Source organism: Rhinichthys klamathensis, unplaced genomic scaffold, assembly GCF_029890125.1.
Source record: "Rhinichthys klamathensis goyatoka isolate OS25496 unplaced genomic scaffold, OSU_Roscu_1.1 h1tg000236l_1, whole genome shotgun sequence".
Classification (NCBI taxonomy): domain Eukaryota; kingdom Metazoa; phylum Chordata; class Actinopteri; order Cypriniformes; family Leuciscidae; genus Rhinichthys; species Rhinichthys klamathensis.
The window spans coordinates 989,842-1,011,516 of record NW_026606759.1 but is presented as its reverse complement, the minus strand read 5'-3'; the positions used below and the strand labels follow the sequence as shown (position 1 = coordinate 1,011,516).

Genomic DNA, 21,675 nt, shown 5'->3' with positions numbered 1-21,675 from the left:
CTCTACCTATAGGAATATGACGCCTATAACTGTATACATATATAAGCTCTTCAGTATTATCAGCTGATCCTCTGCCTATAGGATAATGATGACGATCACTGTACACATATATAAGCTGTATACATATATAAGCTCTTCAGTATTATCAGCTGATCCTCTACCTATAGGAATATGACGCCTATCACTGTACACACATATAAGCTCTTCGGTATTATCAGCTGATCCTCTACCTATAGGAATATGACGCCTATCACTGTACACATATATAAGGTCTTCAGTATTATCTGCTGATCCTCTACCTATAGGAATATGACGCCTATAACTGTATACATATATAAGCTCTTCAGTATTATCAGCTGATCCTCTACCTATAGGAATATGACGCCTATCACTGTACACATATATAAGCTCTTCCGTATTATCAGCTGATCCTCTACCTATAGGAATATGACGCCTATCACTGTATACATATATAAGCTCTTCAGTATTATCTGCTGATCCTCTACCTATAGGAATCTGACGCCTATAACTGTATACATATATAAGCTCTTCAGTATTATCAGCTGATCCTCTACCTATAGGAATATGACGCCAATCACTGTACACATATATAAGCTCTTCAGTATTATCAGCTGATCCTCTACCTATAGGAATATGACACCTATCACTGTACACATATATAAGCTCTTCAGTATTATCAGCTGTCCCTCTACCTATAGGAATATGACACCTATCACTGTATACATATTTAAGCTCTTCAGTATTATCAGCTGATCCTCTACCTATAGGAATATGACGCCTATCACTGTATACATATATAAGCTCTTCAGTATTATCAGCTGATCCTCTACCTATAGGAATATGACGCCAATCACTGTATACATATATAAGCTCTTCAGTATTATCAGCTGATCCTCTACCTATAGGAATATGACGCCAATCACTGTACACATATATAAGCTCTTCAGTATTATCAGCTGATCCTCTACCTATAGGAATATGACACCTATCACTGTACACATATATAAGCTCTTCAGTATTATCAGCTGTTCCTCTACCTATAGGAATATGACACCTATCACTGTATACATATATAAGCTCTTCAGTATTATCAGCTGATCCTCTACCTATAGGAATATGACGCCTATCACTGTATACATATATAAGCTCTTCAGTATTATCTGCTGATCCTCTACTTATAGGAATAAGACACCTATCACTGTACACATATATAAGCTCTTCAGTATTATCAGCTGATCCTCTACCTATAGGAATATGACGCCTATCACTGTATACATATATAAGCTCTTCAGTATTATCAGCTGATCCTCTACCTATAGGAATATGACGCCTATCACTGTACTCATATATAAGCTCTTCAGTATTATCAGCTGATCCTCTACCTATAGGAATATGACGCCTATCACTGTACACATATATAAGCTCTTCAGTATTATCAGCTGATCCTCTACCTATAGGAATATGACGCCTATCACTGTACTCATATATAAGCTCTTCAGTATTATCAGCTGATCCTCTACCTATAGGAATATGACGCCTATCACTGTATACATATATAAGCTCTTCAGTATTATCAGCTGATCCTCTACCTATAGGAATATGACGCCTATCACTGTACACATATATAAGCTCTTCAGTATTATCAGCTGATCCTCTACCTATAGGAATATGACGCCTATCACTGTATACATATATAAGCTCTTCAGTAATATCAGCTGATCCTCTACCTATAGGAATATGATGCCTATCACTGTATACATATATAAGTTCTTCAGTATTATCAGCTGATCCTCTACCTATAGGAATATGACGCCTATCACTGTACTCATATATAAGCTCTTCAGTATTATCAGCTGATCTTCCACCTATAGGAATATGACGCCTATCACTGTATACATATATAAGTTCTTCAGTATTATCAGCTGATCCTCTACCTATAGGAATATGACGCCTATCACTGTACACATATATAAGCTCTTCAGTATTATCAGCTGATCCTCTACCTATAGGAATATGACGCCTATCACTGTACACATATATAAGCTCTTCAGTATTATCAGCTGATCCTCTACCTATAGGAATATGACGCCTATCACTGTATACATATATAAGCTCTTCAGTATTATCAGCTGATCCTCTACCTATAGGAATATGACGCCTATCACTGTATACATATATAAGCTCTTCAGTATTATCAGCTGATCCTCTACCTATAGGAATATGACGCCTATCACTGTATACATATATAAGCTCTTCAGTATTATCAGCTGTTCCTCTACCTATAGGAATATGACGCCTATCACTGTACACATATATAAGCTCTTCCGTATTATCAGCTGATCCTCTACCTATAGGAATATGACGCCTATCACTGTACACATATATAAGCTCTTCAGTATTATCAGCTGTTCCTCTACCTATAGGAATATGACGCCTATCACTGTACACATATATAAGCTCTTCAGTATTATCAGCTGATCCTCCACCTATAGGAATATGACGCCTATCACTGTATACATATATAAGCTCTTCAGTATTATCAGCTGTTCCTCTACCTATAGGAATATGACGCCTATCACTGTACTCATATATAAGCTCTTCAGTATTATCAGCTGTTCCTCTACCTATAGGAATATGACGCCTATCACTGTACACATATATAAGCTCTTCAGTATTATCAGCTGTTCCTCTACCTATAGGAATATGACGCCTATCACTGTACACATATATAAGCTCTTCAGTATGATCAGCTGATCCTCTACCTATAGGAATATGACGCCTATCACTGTATACATATATAAGCTCTTCAGTATGATCAGCTGATCCTCTACCTATAGGAATATGACGCCTATCACTGTACACATATATAAGCTCTTCAGTATTATCAGCTGATCCTCTACCTATAGGAATATGAGGCCTATCACTGTACACATATATAAGCTCTTCAGTATTATCAGCTGTTCCTCTACCTATAGGAATATGACGCCTATCACTGTACTCATATATAAGCTCTTCAGTATGATCAGCTGATCCTCTACCTTTAGGAATATGACGCCTATCACTGTACACATATATAAGCTCTTCAGTATTATCAGCTGTTCCTCTACCTATAGGAATATGACGCCTATCACTGTACACATATATAAGCTCTTCAGTATGATCAGCTGATCCTCTACCTATAGGAATATGACGCCTATCACTGTACACATATATAAGCTCTTCAGTATTATCAGCTGATCCTCTACCTATAGGAATATGACGCCTATCACTGTACTCATATATAAGCTCTTCAGTATTATCAGCTGATCCTCTACCTATAGGAATATGACGCCTATCACTGTATACATATATAAGCTCTTCAGTATTATCAGCTGTTCCTCTACCTATAGGAATATGACGCCTATCACTGTACACATATATAAGCTCTTCAGTATTATCAGCTGATCCTCTACCTATAGGAATATGACGCCTATCACTGTACACATATATAAGCTCTTCAGTATAATCAGCTGATCCTCTACCTATAGGAATATGACGCCTATCACTGTACACATATATAAGCTCTTCAGTATTATCAGCTGATCCTCTACCTATAGGAATATGACGCCTATCACTGTACACATATATAAGCTCTTCAGTATTATCAGCTGATCCTCTACCTATAGGAATATGACGCCTATCACTGTACTCATATATAAGCTCTTCAGTATTATCAGCTGATCCTCTACCTATAGGAATATGACGCCTATCACTGTATACATATATAAGCTCTTCAGTATTATCAGCTGTTCCTCTACCTATAGGAATATGACGCCTATCACTGTACACATATATAAGCTCTTCAGTATTATCAGCTGATCCTCTACCTATAGGAATATGACGCCTATCACTGTACACATATATAAGCTCTTCAGTATAATCAGCTGATCCTCTACCTATAGGAATATGACGCCTATCACTGTACACATATATAAGCTCTTCAGTATTATCAGCTGATCCTCTACCTATAGGAATATGACGCCTATCACTGTACACATATATAAGCTCTTCAGTATTATCAGCTGATCCTCTACCTATAGGAATATGACGCCTATCACTGTACACATATATAAGCTCTTCAGTATTATCAGCAGCTGTCGAGTTTCTCAGGAGCGCATTACCCTCCTCCCTCCCCAGCTCCTCCTGTCTCAGTCAGCATTTGGCATTATGATTCCCCTTGAATCAGAATAAATTCTCGAATTAAGTTGTACTTTAAAATCTTGAATTAATGATATCTGCATACATTCATGTTCGTTCTGTTGTGTTTTCCCTAAGGGGGGTTATTGCTGCTCTTATCATGCTAGGCTGACTGGATGCTCAGGGAGATCTCACCCAGAACAGAACCACACCGCCAATCCAAACTGTATGCCAACTTTCAATCGTATTTGACAATAGTGGTCCTGACAGAATTGCTGTATTATAGTAAAAATATTTGTGTGTGGAAAAAATATTACAAATAACTGCTATGAACTGAAAAAGGCTGACTATGTGGTGGTCAGTGTCTTACCCATGCAGTTTCTCCCATCAGGTGTGAGCTTGAATCCTGCGTTACAGATGCACTGAAAACTGCCCTCTGTGTTCAGACAGCGGCCGCTCTTACACAGCACCCCATTCTGAAGACACTCGTCAATGTCTACAAACAATACCATCACACAAGTCATCATAGCTTCACCATAGTCTAGCCCAGCGTTTCTCAAAGTGTGGGGCGCGCCCCACTGGTGGGGAATGGAAACATGACAAGTGGGGCGCGACAAACGGAGAAAATCCCTTACGAAACAAAAATATATTGCAATATACTAGAATTTATATTGCAATACATTAGAAAATATATTTCAAAATATCAGAAACTGCCTCATATATTTGAAAATATATAACAATATATGGATGGACATCCTATTGCTATATATTGATTCATATATTAAAATACATTGATATACAAACAAAACTGTATTACATTATTGCATGTATGTTTATTGAAACAAAGTATTTTTTTTATGAGTTAAGTAAGCTCATGCATAGGTTTACAGAAAGGTTGATTAACAATAGTCCAAATCAAATTTTTGCATGACATTCATTATATTTTACATTATATAGGCATATGGATGGACCATATATGGCTATGTATTGATTCATATATTGTAAAATGTAGATGAGAGTATAAATTAAATTATCATTAACAGCAACAATTACAACATTTTTTAGTCCACTTTTTATTCCCCCACATGGTAAATTATTGTATACAATATATAAAATGATAATTATATATAATATATTATGTAATATAAATCAATATATTTAAGACATATTTAAGACATGTTTGCATATATATCTGATTATATTATCTGGTACATTGAGGTATATTAGCTCATATAATTTTACATATATATTTTCACATATATACAATGCCTCTTCCAATATATAATTTCATATAATATGGGACATATTTCAATATACCTAACCATATATTAAATAGTATAATAATATGTATTTATTCAATATATGAAAACGGCAATAATTGCAGTATTGTCCCATATATTGCAATATATTATTGCATATATATAATATATTATTATATAATATATCATATGATATATTACAATGTAAATTTCACAATATATGGAGACACATGAAATATATTGTCACATAATATATTGAGACATATATTTTTGTTGCGTAAGGGATGTGGTAATTTTTGTGCCCATCTCTATTAATTTCTTTATTTATTGAGCATAAACTCAAAACAAAACAACGACACATTTAAATGTAAGCCTTACTTAACCTTTTCACACGTAAGTTTAAAAGTTTTTAGAGGCGCCCGTTATTTAGATCGTATCCCTTTATGGTTTCCATGGTGACGCGTCATTGCTTGTCACACCGCAGCCACAATAGCGCTGAATGACTGATTATCTGCTTTTATTTCACAAATTTGTTGGCTATAGCAGGAAATATCTGATATTCCGATTGTCAAATATGAGCAAGTGGATGCGTTTTGTTGTTTAAACACCTTAGTTGAGCTATACGCGATGGGCGTTAGTTTATGCCGGATTTTAGAGAATCGGATCTGTTGGATTTAACAAACGTCAATTTATCTACTTCTCCCGAAATACATGAAAGTAAGTGGCCGGTGAACTGGGAGAAGCATAGAGTAAACTTGAAAGTTACTTACACGATGTGTATTTGATATGAATAATACGTGTCGTCTAATTATAATGGAAATAATTATTATTGCCGCTTCCATAGACATAAGTGTGTATTTGACAAACTCTAAATGTATTGCTTTTTTAGGACTTATGTGAATTTAAATGTCTGAAACCTAAAATAAACATTATGTGGTTGAAAACACTGAATAGTTGTGATGTCAAGCGGTGAGCGCTCTCCGTCTCTGGCTCACAAAATATAGCATACTACAAAACAGGCTCATTGCAGACACTAAATTAGTTAATCACTTAATGTTGAACTTTCAAAGTGCACCAGATTTATGAATTTATCTTTAAAACGTACAAACTTTTCTTCCGGGGAGCATGCCCGCGGACCGGACCCCCCAGGGGTGCAGAGGTCCACACCACACGCAAAATACTGTGGGAAACACAGTAGCTTATATGATAGTCTTCGAAAAATACAAAATACAATTATTATAATAAAAATACCTAAAATACGTACATTAGGATTTTACCACCTCAGCCTCGTTTTGAGCCAGGAAAAACCCTGAGATAATTATTATTCTTTTTCAATTTTGTTTGTTCTTTTTGCATGCAGTTTGCGAAGTGACAAAATAGTAAAGCAAAGCACAACTAGTCCACACTTTTATTTTCTCCGTTTCTGAATTTGATGTTATCAGAGGCAAAATACAAACACAATTGCATTATTATTTTTATCTACTGTCATGTTCATGTTTTTAAAATGTCATGTTAATAAAATACATTTTAACTTAAAGCCTAGTTTATTAACATTTTGTTGGGGCGATTGCATGAGGACAGGTGGGGCACGAACCCTTCCCTACCTTCAAAGTGGGGAATGGCAGAAAAAGTTTGAGAAACACTGGTCTAGCCTAACATACAAAACCTAGAGTAGACTATTTATTTTGGTCCTATAGGACCATTATCAAAACCACCATGGAAAATGATCTAGTGCACTCATTAGAGTTTCATTTACTGAACTTGTGTAGGGTGACAAAAGTTTTTGACAGCGGAAAGTCCAGTTGAGACGCACTATGACCTGTGTATGAAGGCCAGTCTCACTGACACCAATACTGCTACTGATGTCTCTATTATTAAATGGATATTTTCCCAATTTATGTGGATGAAATGGGTAATTATAGCCATTCAACTTTAGTTTAAATGAAAGCCATAAACTTAAAACAGTCTTCACAAAAACCCATTGTAATGTCACATTTAGCTGTGCTGTTAATATAAAGTAATATAGTGATGTTTCTGTCGCAGCTCTATATTTGTTTAAATTAAGTTTATTTTGTGCATTGATTTTCACAATAATTAAGAAAATTATTAGTTAAAACATTTGGTATACAATGTCAGTATCGCAAGTATTTGCACTTATACTGCGTGAGGGTTCATGCGGAGGTGATCATAGGATCATGAAGCAATGAAAATGTTTAAAACCTGTTTAAAGTTTCCACATGTGTACTATATATATATATATATATACGTTAATCGTTGTCTCAACGATTGAGAAACACAATGTAAGTGCAAAAATAAGTGCAAATACTTGCAATACTGACGTTGTATCGAGAGGAACGATCCTCCTCACATACAAATACTGATGCCATATATATATATAGCCTAGCCCTGTGAATTTGCGTGTTTCTTCTCACCGATGCAGGCCTGTTTTCCAGGAACTCTGAGGAAGCCTGAGTGGCATCTGCAGAAGTAGGAACCAGGAGTGTTGACGCAGTTTCCATTAGTGCAGGGTTCATACGCACACTCGTCTACATCTGAGCAGAAAACACACAACACTCACATCAGTAAGTCAAAGTCATTGCTTTAGTTTATTGTTGCCCATATTTTCTAATATGCCTTTGAGGCTCTTTGAGATTTCGGTTCAGATTCTGGACCATTTATCATTCTGTTGGTACTGACTGAGCAACTGAACACAATTCATGACAGTCTGACTTGCGTTCAGGGCAATGCTAACAGTTGATTAGCAGACAGATAGCCAGTGTTGTGGAGGTGATGACCTGAGCACTCTCCTCTGCTGTCCTCTCTGTGTCCGGCGTTACAGTCGCAGTGGTAGTCCGAGCCCATGGGCACACAGCGGCCATTCACACACAGATTAGGGAACAGCCGACACCGGTTTACACTAACTGCAAAACAATAAATAATAAATAAAACTCATCAGGGAAAACTCATAAGAAGCTTGACAACAGACTGTTGTTTGATCAATTTTATTTGCACAGAATATATAAACCTACTGGTGAAATTGTTTTAATTAAACTGGTCAAAACTAATGATTTAGTTCTCTTGTGATTTTGTTCTCTTATGCCCACCTTTGCTATGCAGCTAATTTGAAAATGCAGTAAAAGCAGTAATATTGTGAGATATTATTACAATTCAAAGTAACTGGTTTCTAGTTAGCATCAAATCATCATATTAGAGTGATTTCTGAAGGATCATGTGAAGACTGGAGTAATGATGCTGAAAATGCAATAAATTACATTTTACAATATATTACAATACAAAACAGTTACTGTATTTTTGACCAAACGTCTTAAATCATTTTTTTTTTTTTTCCTGAAAGGCTTATTCTTGGTCATAAGATTTTGCTCACCCAAAACAGGTTGTTGTGGTTTAAATCGATTATCATTCCCTGGGATCTGAGGAATGTGGGAAATCTGAGGAGTGTGCTGAATCTGAGGTGTCCCGTGTCCATTGTCATTGAGTGGGTGAAGTATCTGGTCATCAGTGGTAGGATTGAAGGTGCTGGGGTGTTGAGGGTTCGTATCTGGATCCTGCTCACTGTAACCACTCAGAGCCGAGCCCACCAGACACATGCTGAAGTATTCATCTGTAGGGAACAGAAGAGAGAGAGACTCCATGGTCTTGGTCACTTCTCCACGGACCCCATTCCTCCTCCAGACTGAAGACCCTCCTGGACTCTGGCTTTTGTTCATTTGATTAAGTGCTCTGTTTGGGCGGCTGTTATGTCATCTCGGTTTAGGTTTTGTTCATGTTCATTGGTTATTTCCTATCATGTGTTCATAGTCTTGTTAGCTTGTTATCATTTCTGTCCTCTCATTGGTTTTTGCTTAATTAGTTCTGCCTGTTCATTGGTTGGGTTTTGTCATGCATTCCCCATGACCTTGTATTTTAACCCTCATGTTTTTCATGTTAAGTTTGTCACGTATTGTTAATGTAACCCACTGTCAGTGAGTCCTGTTTTCATGGCTTACGTTCAAGCCAGGTCATGTTTATGCCTGCTCAAGTCATGTCCTCATTTAGTTCTGTTTGTTTTGTATTCATTTATTTTCAATAACCTGGCCATCAGAGGACGACTCATCGCTACACACAGCAGACTATAAAACCCAACAGTCTATCCAACATTATGTCACAAAAGGAGGACGATTGAACGGACTGATAACATCACTTGAGTGAACATTACCCTTCTTAATCTGTGTTCAAGTGGCAGTATTAATTCAGCTATTCGCTCCAATGTAACTGACTACATAAATTATGTTCCAGAAGATTGAAATAATTTTTGTTGGCAGAGCAAAAACAGGGCTTAATCTGTAAATTGCTTCTTCAATAAAACTATTTTTTTTTTTAATGTAATAAAAAAACACAATCCTTTTAATTAAAACATTAAATCATTGTAATCCATTTTTTTTTTTTTAATGCTATTCCAAATCCTGCCATTTAAATTATATAAAAAAACAAAAGCACAGACTAAATGTTAACTGGTATGAGAAGGATGTACACTAAAAACAAAATAAATAGCAAATAATAAAATAATGGTAACACTTTACAATAAGGTTCATTTATTAAACATTAGTTAATGTATTAACTAACATGAACTAACCATGAGCAATACATTTGTTACTGTTTTTGTTAATCTTTGTTAACATTAGTTAATACAAATCCAGCTGTTCATTGTTTGTTCATGTTAGTTCACAGTGCATTAACTAATGTTAACAAGATTTTAATAAAGTATTAGTAAATGTTGAAATTAACATTAACAAAAATGAACAAATGCTGTAGAAGTATTGTTCATTCTTAGTTAATGTTAACTAATGTAGTTAACTAATGAACCTTATTGTAAAGTGTAACCAAAATAATAAATAAAAAAACTGAATAGCAAAATAAGTATGATAGAGGATGAGCCTATATGAAGGTGTGTATTAGTCACCTGACCCTGGCACAGGACACGTTTGAGGAGCCGTGCTCTGACTCCAGCACTGGCCACGGTCACAACAGCACTGGATTTTACTGAAGCGTCCGCTGATTTCCTGAGCACAGCGTCCATTCACTACTGACGCAAAACAGACGCCTGTGTGCTGGTCTGAAATACACACAAACAGACACTGACATGCACAATCAGAAAAACACATTTAGTCCAAAAAACGAAAAACTGAGTGTAAAGGTGCTCCATGAAAAGTTGATATTTAGGTTAACATTTGACCCCCTGGTTATGAACAAATTGAACACTGGTGAAAGCATATTTACCACTTCAAGGTGATTCAAGTCTGTATTATGTACGCGTCTGCCCTTCATTTATGCATACAGTGAAGTACAGAGAAGGCTGTTAAGATAATTTGTAGTAGTGTGAGTACCTCTGAATAATCCTGTATGGGATCACCTGTAATCCTGCCTTGCTGCTGGTTTGCGTCTGTATGCTCCGTATAGCTTTCTGCTTTGAATCTCTATTTACTATCATTCCTTGTTGTTTATATTACTAAATATAACTTACTCATCAACATATATTAGATATTGTCTAATATTGCCTATCGCATTAATCTGACATCGCAAGCTTTTATCTAAATCGTTATCGCTAGCACAACACGCTAGTATTTCGCTAGCCTGTTAACCTGTCTCGTGCTCGCTCTCGCTTTATACGAGTCTATCAAACAACTGTGGTGAGTAGGATCAGTCAACAAACACGTTGAGTAATGTCTTCTCCTGTTATTGTCACTTGCACTTCGTGTCACATGTATAGTATAGCCTTCCCTGTCAGCACAAAGGGCTACACATCTGATAAATGCAGGGAGATAGTCAGGCTGACGGAGAAGATTTCAGAAATAGAGACACGCATCCAAAGTTTAATCGAGGATAGTAAGAGTGCAAGGGCTTTAGATACTGCATTGGATGCGACTAGCTTAGTGAACTCTGTTCATAGCGATTCTATTACACGGAGTGTGAAAATAGAGACACCAGCCACCATAGTCACATGTTTGCCGGGAGCCAGAGCGCCTGATATCAAAGCAAATTTAAAAGTGCTGGCTAATGCTAATCGTAGATTCTCTAAGATTATTATTAACGTCGGCACTAATGATGTTCGATTCCGCCAGTCGGAGATCACTAAAATTAACGTTAAAGAGGTCTGTGAACTCGCAAGTATGATGTCAGGCACTGTAATTTGCTCTGGCCCCCTTCCTGTTCGCAGGAGTGATGAGATAGTTAGTAGACTGTGCTCACTCAATTTCTGGATGTCTAAGTGGTGTCCACAAAATAATATAGGGTTCATAGACAATTGGAAAAGTTTTTGGGGCAGACCTAGTCTCGCGTAGCCAGACCTTCAGACTGACGGCTGAAGGTCTGGAATTCATAGCAGCCTTCTTTGGCCAAGGCCCGCCCATAAGGCCGTTTGACCGACATGTCAAACAACCAATTACAGTTCGTTTCGTTCAGCGTCACGTTTCGGGGCGTGGAAATGTCTCCACAACAACAGACCAGCGTGCAACAAGTCAGTCAGCATAGAAAATCAAAGAAGGAGAAGAAAGCAAGCAGTAAGTCATTGATCTGTTCGTGCACGTATAACAACAATGGCGTGCACTTCATCAACAGCCATACCGATGAGACGCTCGCGTTAAACATCTATTTGAAGCATATCTCTCCACTTTTTAACACCCACAAGCAATTCTGGAGAACCGAACACAATACTGAATCGGCCAGCTGCGATGTCAGCGTCTGTTGTTTCATGTTTGGCCGCAAACGCTGCTGATATCCCCTTCGCAGTTAGGTACTTCACTTGATCTTCCATAATAGATAGGAGGGGACACACAACTAGTAAAGTTGGATCTGCTGGGAATCCTTTTAAATGCTGACAAAGGGTCGGCCAGGCTTGGAAAATAATACTCTTCCCAAATCCCGTCGGCAAACAGGCTAAAATATCTCTTTTTGTCTCCACTAAGTGCCTCAAACAAAACTCCTGGACATCTCTTAAATAGTCTATGCCGTGAACCTCGCATACTTTTGAGAATCCTACGTTCAGCTGATCTTGATAAATGCTCATTGTCACTCATGTAAACACAACAGTTTTTCTTCCGCAATCACACGTCTGCGCTTTGTTTCCTGGCGGACCGAAAATAAACGCGACACTCGTGCCCCCCGGAAATCCGATAAAATTCAACCAATCAGATGACGACTTCGACATTCCTGAAGTGTTTCCAGTTAAGTGTACCATATGCATCAGACGTTTAGCCAACGTTCCGTGGGCGTGACGTCTGAGCCTGAGACTAGGGCAGACCTGACCCCTCATGGGATGGTGCTGCTCTTCTCTAGTAATATGGCATATAGTCTTAGAGCTCAAACATGACAATCTGGGGCTCAGGTCAGGAAGCAGACAGACTGGCTAAACCGACCGTCTGCTAGCGGCCTCACGTCACCAAGGTCAGATAAATCCCATCACGACTCTTTCACCTAGATATCATCATATAGAGACTGTGTCTGTTCCCCGAATTAGGACATACAAAAAAATCCCAAACCCATTTAAGGGTAAAAATGTTATTGATGTTCAACAAATAAAAAACAGATGTAATATAAATGAACAAATTATAAAGCTCGGGTTGCTGAATATTCAATCCCTTACTTCAAAAGCACTTATTGTTAATGATATAATTACAGATTATAACCTAGATGTGTTGTGTTTGACAGAAACCTGACTAAAACAGACGATTACCTTACTTTAAATTAGTCCCCCCCCCCCCCCCCCCGTCCAAGATAACTGTTATAAAAACGAGCCACATCTGAAAGGAAAAGGGGAGGTGTTGCTGTAATCTATATTAATATCTTCAGAATTACTGGGAAGTTTGAAATGTTGGTGCTTAATGTAACACTATCTAGTGTAGATGATAAATCGCGCTTGACATTTGTGCTAGCTACTGTATGCAGGCCACCAGGGCACCATACAGACTAGGGATGCACCGAATCCAGGATTCGGATTCGGATTCGGCCGAATATTGGGATTTTTAACGGGTTTCGGTTTCTGCCGAACCTCAGAATTGTTTTCCACCGAACCGAACCCTAGGCTTGCACTACGCGCGCTACGTCGAAGTCACCGATCAGTGAATGACATCAAAGTACCGCGTGAACAAATAGAGAGCAGACGGCTCCATATGCTTTTGAATTGCTCTCGCGGGACTTTGATGTCATAAACTCATCTGTCTGTGCAGCTCCGGTTCAAGTCGAACAAGCCTGTAGTGTAACGCGTGGTGTCAGGAAGAAAAATAGGGATAGCTCACATCTAAAGTTATTGCAGAGGCCAGACAGACTCACGGAGGCAATTGGCATCTCACAACTCACACTTTATTCCACAATCGAACTTGTGTAACTGTCTGTCACACGTTCTACCGTCCACAGCGTTACTTAAAGGGGTCATATAATGGTACATGCACTTTTACAAGTTGATTGTACTGAAATGTGTGTTGGCAGTGCCTGTACACAAACATCATATAATGATAAAAATCTTTTTGTTTTGTTTCCAGTGTTTTTGTTTTAATCTCCTTATGTTTTCCCCTGTCTCAAATCAAGCCGTTCGTTTTTGTGACATCAATAAAACGGACGCCCCTCCCACGATTGTTGATTGACGGGAGCGTTTCAACACAGACCCGCCCTCGCACATGAGGTAGCTGTCAATCATAGTCTGCGCGGCGCGGACCGGACCGGACCGGAGCGGTCATTGTTGATGTGCCGGAGCACTGTCTATGAGCAGAATGGCGTCTAAGCGATTGTGGTGTTCTGTTCTTGGGTGTAATATCGAACACAGTCATTTTAATGTTCCTGAATCCGAACCGCTGAAGACGCAGTGGCTGAGTTTGTTTTCGAAGGGAATATTCCACACGAGCAACGTCAATGCTTTCATGTTTGCGCAAATCATTTCTCACCAGACTGCTTTATAAACGAGAGTCAGTATAAAGCTGGATTTGCTAAGAAGCTGCTCATGAAAAAAGGATCGGTACCAGATATTCGTGTTCCTGCTGAACCTCCAGAAGAACGGAAGTGAGTGAAACGTTTTATTAACCTTTATATTAACATATTAATCTTTGCAAATCGCTAGCTGCACGCTTCACAATGAATGCGTCTAAGGTTTACACTCAGGGTACATTACGGCATGTTTTCTATGTATGACGTTCTCAATATAATTCAGTAGGCTGTGAGAAAGTGAAAATGGAACTCGTGAGCAGAAAAAATGTTGTTTGGTAGTACTTTCAGTGAAAGAAGGCAATTCAAGTCGAGCTACATGTTCAATTTGCAATGCCGATTTGTCTCATGGTGGCAAGGACTCTAAATAGGCTACACAACATCGCCGCTGTTAAAATGCATAATGTTGCTTTTTTTTTCTTTTTCTTTTTTCTTTTTACAGTTATAAAAGTAAAAGTAGTGTTTATTATTTACAGTATTATTTACTTCATTAATGTGTTTACTGTGCTAATGGACTGAGGATGAGAGTAGGATTCGGTATTCGGTTTCGGATTCGGCAGAATCTTAACCAGTGGATTCGGTATTCGGCCGAACCCCGCAAATCTGGATTCGGTGCATCCCTAATACAGACTTTATCAAAGAATTTCCTGATTTTCTATCAGAGTTAGTACTGGCTGGACCGAGCCGTATCCAGATCAGATGGAGGACCTGCTCCTAGACACGACCACAACACATGATGTAGTCGGCCGGATCCGGCCCGTATCCAGATCAGATGGTGGACCTGCTCCTAGACACGACCACAACACATGATGTAGTCGGCCGGATCCGGCCCGTATCCAGATCAGATGGAGGACCTGCTCCTAGACACGACCACAACGCATGATGTAGTCAGCCGGATCCGGGCCGTATCCAGATCAGATGGTGGACCTGCTCCTAGACACGACCACAACGCATGATGTAGTCAGCCGGATCCGGCCCGTATCCAGATCAGATGAAAGACCTGCTCCTAGACACGACCACAACGCATCCCTGAAGTGTCAGCAGAGATTGTGTCAACTAGACTCTCCCCTGTAAGGCCTCATCGACACGACAGCCATCGGCACTGATCCTCAACAAACCGGCGTGACTCTGATCTTCAACCAGATGAACTGGATAATATTCTGATGGTTCCAAACCAATTTGACTTCTGACCTGTAATGCTGCCTGAATCATTATCACACACTGTTCCTTCATTGGCCAGAGGAGAACTGGCCCCGACTGAGCCTGGGTTCTCCCAAGGTTTTTTTCTTCATTCTCCCACTGAGTTTTGGTTCTTTGCCACTGTTGCCTTTTTCCACCTTTGTTGCCATTGGCTTGGCTTGCTTAGTTGGGGACATTAAATTTAACATTTAATTTAATATTCAACATTAATATTGATCTGCCTGCATTGACACAAGAATTATTCTACAAGAACTGAACAGAGCTGGACGATGACATCACGGTTTACCCCAGAGTGGCTATATATACTGTATATATATATATATATAGATAAATTAACTAAATTAATAACTTTTTTAAAACAAAAATTAAACATCACTTAACTTACTTAAGCTGAACTGTGACACTATTTTCCTCTGGAAACAAACTTTTTTGCATTATTTTCCTGTTATCTCTGTAAAGCTGCTTTGAAACACTCTGTAATGTAAAAAGTGCTATATATATAAATGTGACTTGACTTGACTGTAGTTATTGGTGGATTGTGCTATGTTGACCAACACTACACACACACACAGGTATAATAAACTGTATCTAAAGAACAGGAAATTTCTTTGAACTGTAGTATTCCATAACATCTGCTCTTATGGATGCGGTTTGTACATGTGCTTTCATTAAAATCAAAGGATACTCTCAGAATTCCTCAGACATGATAGAGAGACCGACGGATCCACACATGCTCTGGCACTGATCTGCAGTTAAACACAGCATTAAAGAGGCCAGAGTTCATCTCTCTATACATCTACACTATTGCAGAAGAGACTCTGATGCTGCCTTGGTTCGCTTTCATTCTCAACTCTTTTTTTCCCAATTTCTTCTAGTTATCTCACTATGGGCAGAAACACAAATAATGTCACGCCAGTGTCATTCTTGTTCCCCGTGAAGATGTCGAAAACAGCAGTCCTCAGCAGAACATGGTTGGATTGTTGTTGTTTAACAGTTTACAGACTAATCTTCTAAAGTATACTTCCCTTTATTAGCTTTCCGCTCCATCTTGGATGACGTTATTTTTGCCATCAGCACAATCTACTGATACAGCATTCATGTTCAGCCTGAAGGACAACTGCGCATGTGGAAGTGACTGAATGTTCAAATAGAGGCATCCATCCCACTCTCTGTCAATACAGTATATTTAGAAAGGCTTGCATAGGTGAACAACAAAGGCTCGTGCCTTTCAGTAGGAGATTCACATGATAGATAGATCGATAGGTGTATAATGAATAATAAATGTGGGAAATGCTACCTATAATTGTAATCAAACATATGGATATTTACAGTCAGTTCATTTCATTTTGAGGTCTGGGTGGGAGAACACTTAATTTCAGTAAAGTCCTATTCCATCTCATGAATGAAAGAATGCATATGCGTATTTGGTGCATTTTCTCGGTCTGGAAAGCTGCATGGCTGATTACAGGCTGAGGTCTTAGACAGAGTTCAGCACATGCCTCAACAGGCAGCTTTCCCTCCGCAGCTCTCGCCTGGCCGCCCACTGGAGCTGAGCCGGGGTGAGCCTGGACACTGCCTGATGGGGAACTGGGTTGGTGCTGGAAGAGGTCTAGCGAGGTCAAGCGCTCACCCTGTGACTCTGTGTGGGTCCTAGCGCCCCAGTATAGCGATGGGGACACTATAACGTCAAAATGCACTGTCCTTCGGATGAGACGTTCAAATAAGGTCCTGACTCTCTGTGGTCATAAAAATCCAAGAATGTCTTTCAAAAAGAGTAGGAATGTAACCCTGGCATCCTGGACAAACTTGCCTATTGCCCATCATGGCCCCCTATCATCCCCATATATATGTAAGGGATAATGTACATCCAGCCGGTTGTTATCTCAGAATAAACCCCCGGCCGGCTGGATGTACATTATCCTGCTTATTACACGGCTTCTTGCCACACAAGTAAATAATTGTACATGTATAATTATTTTATATTTTTAAGAAATATTTGCATGTACTATATACTGTATATATAATTTATATTATATATAAATATATTTTTTAAATATATACATGCACTCATGTGTATTTATATATATATAAAATAATTATACACAGTACACACACACATATATTATGTAAACACAAACATATTTTGGATATGATTAATCGCGTCCAGCACTAATATATACACACACTGATTGGCTTCATCACCCTGTCTCCTCTCCACCAGTAAGCTGCATTCTTGCACACTAATCCCAGTGGATGCTGCCTATGGGTGGTAGTTGAGGAGATTTGAGTGTTGAGAAAAGCATATATATAAATGTAATGAATTATTATTAATTAATAAGTGCTGCATAAGGCTGTACAAAGCACACAGATATAAACAGACCATTACAATAGTCATTTTGAAAAGGGGTTTCAGTCTTTAGTATAAAGCTGGTAACAGTCCAATCAGCACTTACATTTATACAGGACAGAAGAGTCATTCGGCGTCTAACTCACCAAGGCAGCGTGTACGGTCTACAGACGGCACGTATCCAGACGCACACACACAGGAGAAGCTGCCCACTGAATTAATGCAGCGTCCTCCATCACACACATGCTCGATGCTGGAGCATTCATCCACATCTGAGGGATTGTATTTATATTAAGTTGTTATTTTGGTCTTGCAAGGCAGGGAAAGAGAAAAATACTGTGAACAGCTGTACATGAGATGAATGCCTTTAATGAAAGGGATCAGCTAGAATGTGTGTGTTGACACAGAGACATTTCTCCTGGAGTTCAATTATAACCTGTTCACAAAATACCAGTCATTTCCTGTGCAATCAGGGTCATGATTACAGTGTGGTTTTATGAACTCTATATTATCGGGATTGTATTTGCAGTCTCTTATTTAGTTAAGCATGCTATTCTCCTTTTGGCATGGTTTGTGATAGAGTATGTTACTCACCCTCACACTTCAGCGAGCTCGTGTGCTGCTGGTAACCCGCCGGACACTGGCACTGGTATGAGCCCAGTGTGTTGATACACCTTCCTCCTTCACACAGGTCAGGCACGACCTTACATTCATCAACATCTGGCCAAAGACAAAACAGTGCATGCTTGAAGTACCAGCAATTCCCTTAAATCATTTTAGATTAAATTAAAGATTAAATCATCCTGAAGACCAGACTGATAACCAAGACAACCAACCACGGATGTTTTTAAAAGAGTTACATTTATAATCACACAGTGAGATGGGTAAATCCAAAATCAAACCAACAAAACTAAAAATAAATTAAAAATCACAATTTTTTTTCCGTTTCAAATAGAGATCATGATTATCCCACGATTCTGAACAGACAACTAAAGAAAATAACATGTCATTTACTAGAGTTTTGACAAAATGTTAATTGCTGCAGTCTATTTAAAAATGTTTTATTAGTTTGAAAGATTTATTTTTTAAAAATTGGTTTGAATGAATGATTCAATGACGTAATCGATACGATTGTTTTTTGAAGCATCAAGTTAGTTTCAAAAGGTGATATGCTCTACTTTGTGTATATCTGAACTATAAACTTGTATCCCAGTACTTCTGTGATCATTTGTGAAGAGAACAGCTATGGGATCAGTGTAACTTTCCTTCTAACAACAGTTCAACCACAGCACGTCTCTGAGCAACACCTTCCTGCATGAATCAAGGCTTTTAAACCAATTGAGTGAGTGAATGATTCAATAACTCACTCATAAATAGTCACTTCTGTCAGGACCACTATTGTCAAATACGATTGACAGTTAGCATACAGTTTGGATTGGCGTGTGGTTCTGTTCTGGGCGAGAACTCCCTGCGCATCCAGTCAGCCTAGCATGATAAGAGCAGCGATAACCCCCCTTAGGGGAAACATAACAGAACCAACATGAATGTATGCAGATATCATTAAATCAAGATTTTAAAGTACAACATAATTCGAGAATTTATTCTGATTCAAGGGGAATCATAATGCCGAATGCTGACTGAGACAGGAGGAGCTGGGGAGGGAGGAGGGTAATGCGCTCCTGAGAAACTCGACAGCTGCTGATAATACTGAAGAGCTTATATATGAGTACAGTGATAGGCGTCATATTCCTATAGGTAGAGGATCAGCTGATAATACTGAAGAGCTTATATATGTGTACAGTGATAGGCGTCATATTCCTATAGGTAGAGGATCAGCTGATAATACTGAAGAGCTTATATATGTGTACAGTGATAGGCGTCATATTCCTATAGGTAGAGGATCTGCTGATAATACTGAAGAGCTTATATATGTGTACAGTGATAGGCGTCATATTCCTATAGGTAGAGGATCAGCTGATAATACTGAAGAGCTTATATATGTATACAGTGATAGGCGTCATATTCCTATAGGTAGAGGATCAGCTGATAATACTGAAGAGCTTATATATGAATACAGTGATAGGCGTCATATTCCTATAGGTAGAGGATCAGCTGATAATACTGAAGAGCTTATATATGTGTACAGTGATAGGCGTCATATTCCTATAGGTAGAGGATCTGCTGATAATACTGAAGAGCTTATATATGTGTACAGTTATAGGCGTCATATTCCTATAGGTAGAGGATCAGCTGATAATACTGAAGAGCTTATATATGAATACAGTGATAGGCGTCATATTCCTATAGGTAGAGGATCAGCTGATAATACTGAAGAGCTTATATATGTGTACAGTGATAGGCGTCATATTCCTATAGGTAGAGGATCAGCTGATAATACTGAAGAGCTTATATATGTGTACAGTTATAGGCGTCATATTCCTATAGGTAGAGGATCAGCTGATAATACTGAAGAGCTTATATATGTATACAGTGATAGGCGTCATATTCCTATAGGTAGAGGATCAGCTGATAATACTGAAGAGCTTATATATGTGTACAGTGATAGGCGTCATATTCCTATAGGTAGAGGATCAGCTGATAATACTGAAGAGCTTATATATGTATACAGTGATAGGCGTCATATTCCTATAGGTAGAGGATCAGCTGATAATACTGAAGAGCTTATATATGTGTACAGTGATAGGCGTCATATTCCTATAGGTAGAGGATCAGCTGATCATACTGAAGAGCTTATATATGTGTACAGTGATAGGCGTCATATTCCTATAGGTAGAGGATCAGCTGAAAATACTGAAGAGCTTATATATGTGTACAGTGATAGGCGTCATATTCCTATAGGTAGAGGAACAGCTGATAATACTGAAGAGCTTATATATGAGTACAGTGATAGGCGTCATATTCCTATAGGTAGAGGAACAGCTGATAATACTGAAGAGCTTATATATGTGTACAGTGATAGGAGTCATATTCCTATAGGTAGAGGATCAGCTGATAATACTGAAGAGCTTATATATGAATACAGTGATAGGCGTCATATTCCTATAGGTAGAGGATCAGCTGACAATACTGAAGAGCTTATATATGAATACAGTGATAGGCGTCATATTCCTATAGGTAGAGGATCAGCTGATAATACTGAAGAGCTTATATATGTGTACAGTGATAGGCGTCATATTCCTATAGGTAGAGGATCAGCTGATAATACTGAAGAGCTTATATATGTGTACAGTGATAGGCGTCATATTCCTATAGGTAGAGGATCAGCTGATAATACTGAAGAGCTTATATATGTATACAGTGATAGGCGTCATATTCCTATAGGTAGAGGATCAGCTGATAATACTGAAGAGCTTATATATGAATACAGTGATAGGCATCATATTCCTAAAGGTAGAGGATCTGCTGATAATACTGAAGAGCTTATATATGAATACAGTGATAGGCGTCATATTCCTATAGGTAGAGGATCAGCTGATAATACTGAAGAGCTTATATATGTATACAGTGATAGGCGTCATATTCCTATAGGTAGAGGATCAGCTGATAATACTGAAGAGCTTATATATGTGTACAGTGATAGGCGTCATATTCCTATAGGTAGAGGATCAGCTGATAATACTGAAGAGCTTATATATGTGTACAGTGATAGGCGGCATATTCCTATAGGTAGAGGATCTGCTG

The 21,675-nt window shown here is 38.5% G+C and overlaps 1 protein-coding gene across 1 annotated transcript in view; it reads right to left on the bottom strand.

Moving 5' to 3' along the window:
- The window catches only part of LOC130099783 (fibrillin-2), a 178,827-nt gene that overhangs the window by 133,986 nt on the left and 23,166 nt on the right, over window positions 1–21,675 (bottom strand). Inside the window, exons 5-11 of the mRNA XM_056265589.1 lie at window positions 18,568–18,693; window positions 18,120–18,245; window positions 10,417–10,569; window positions 8,842–9,078; window positions 8,252–8,377; window positions 7,889–8,008; window positions 4,568–4,693 (exon numbers count right to left, since the gene is read on the bottom strand). Of these exons, the coding sequence (XP_056121564.1) occupies window positions 4,568–4,693; window positions 7,889–8,008; window positions 8,252–8,377; window positions 8,842–9,078; window positions 10,417–10,569; window positions 18,120–18,245; window positions 18,568–18,693 (1,014 nt within the window). The remainder of the gene's footprint in view (window positions 1–4,567; window positions 4,694–7,888; window positions 8,009–8,251; window positions 8,378–8,841; window positions 9,079–10,416; window positions 10,570–18,119; window positions 18,246–18,567; window positions 18,694–21,675) is intronic.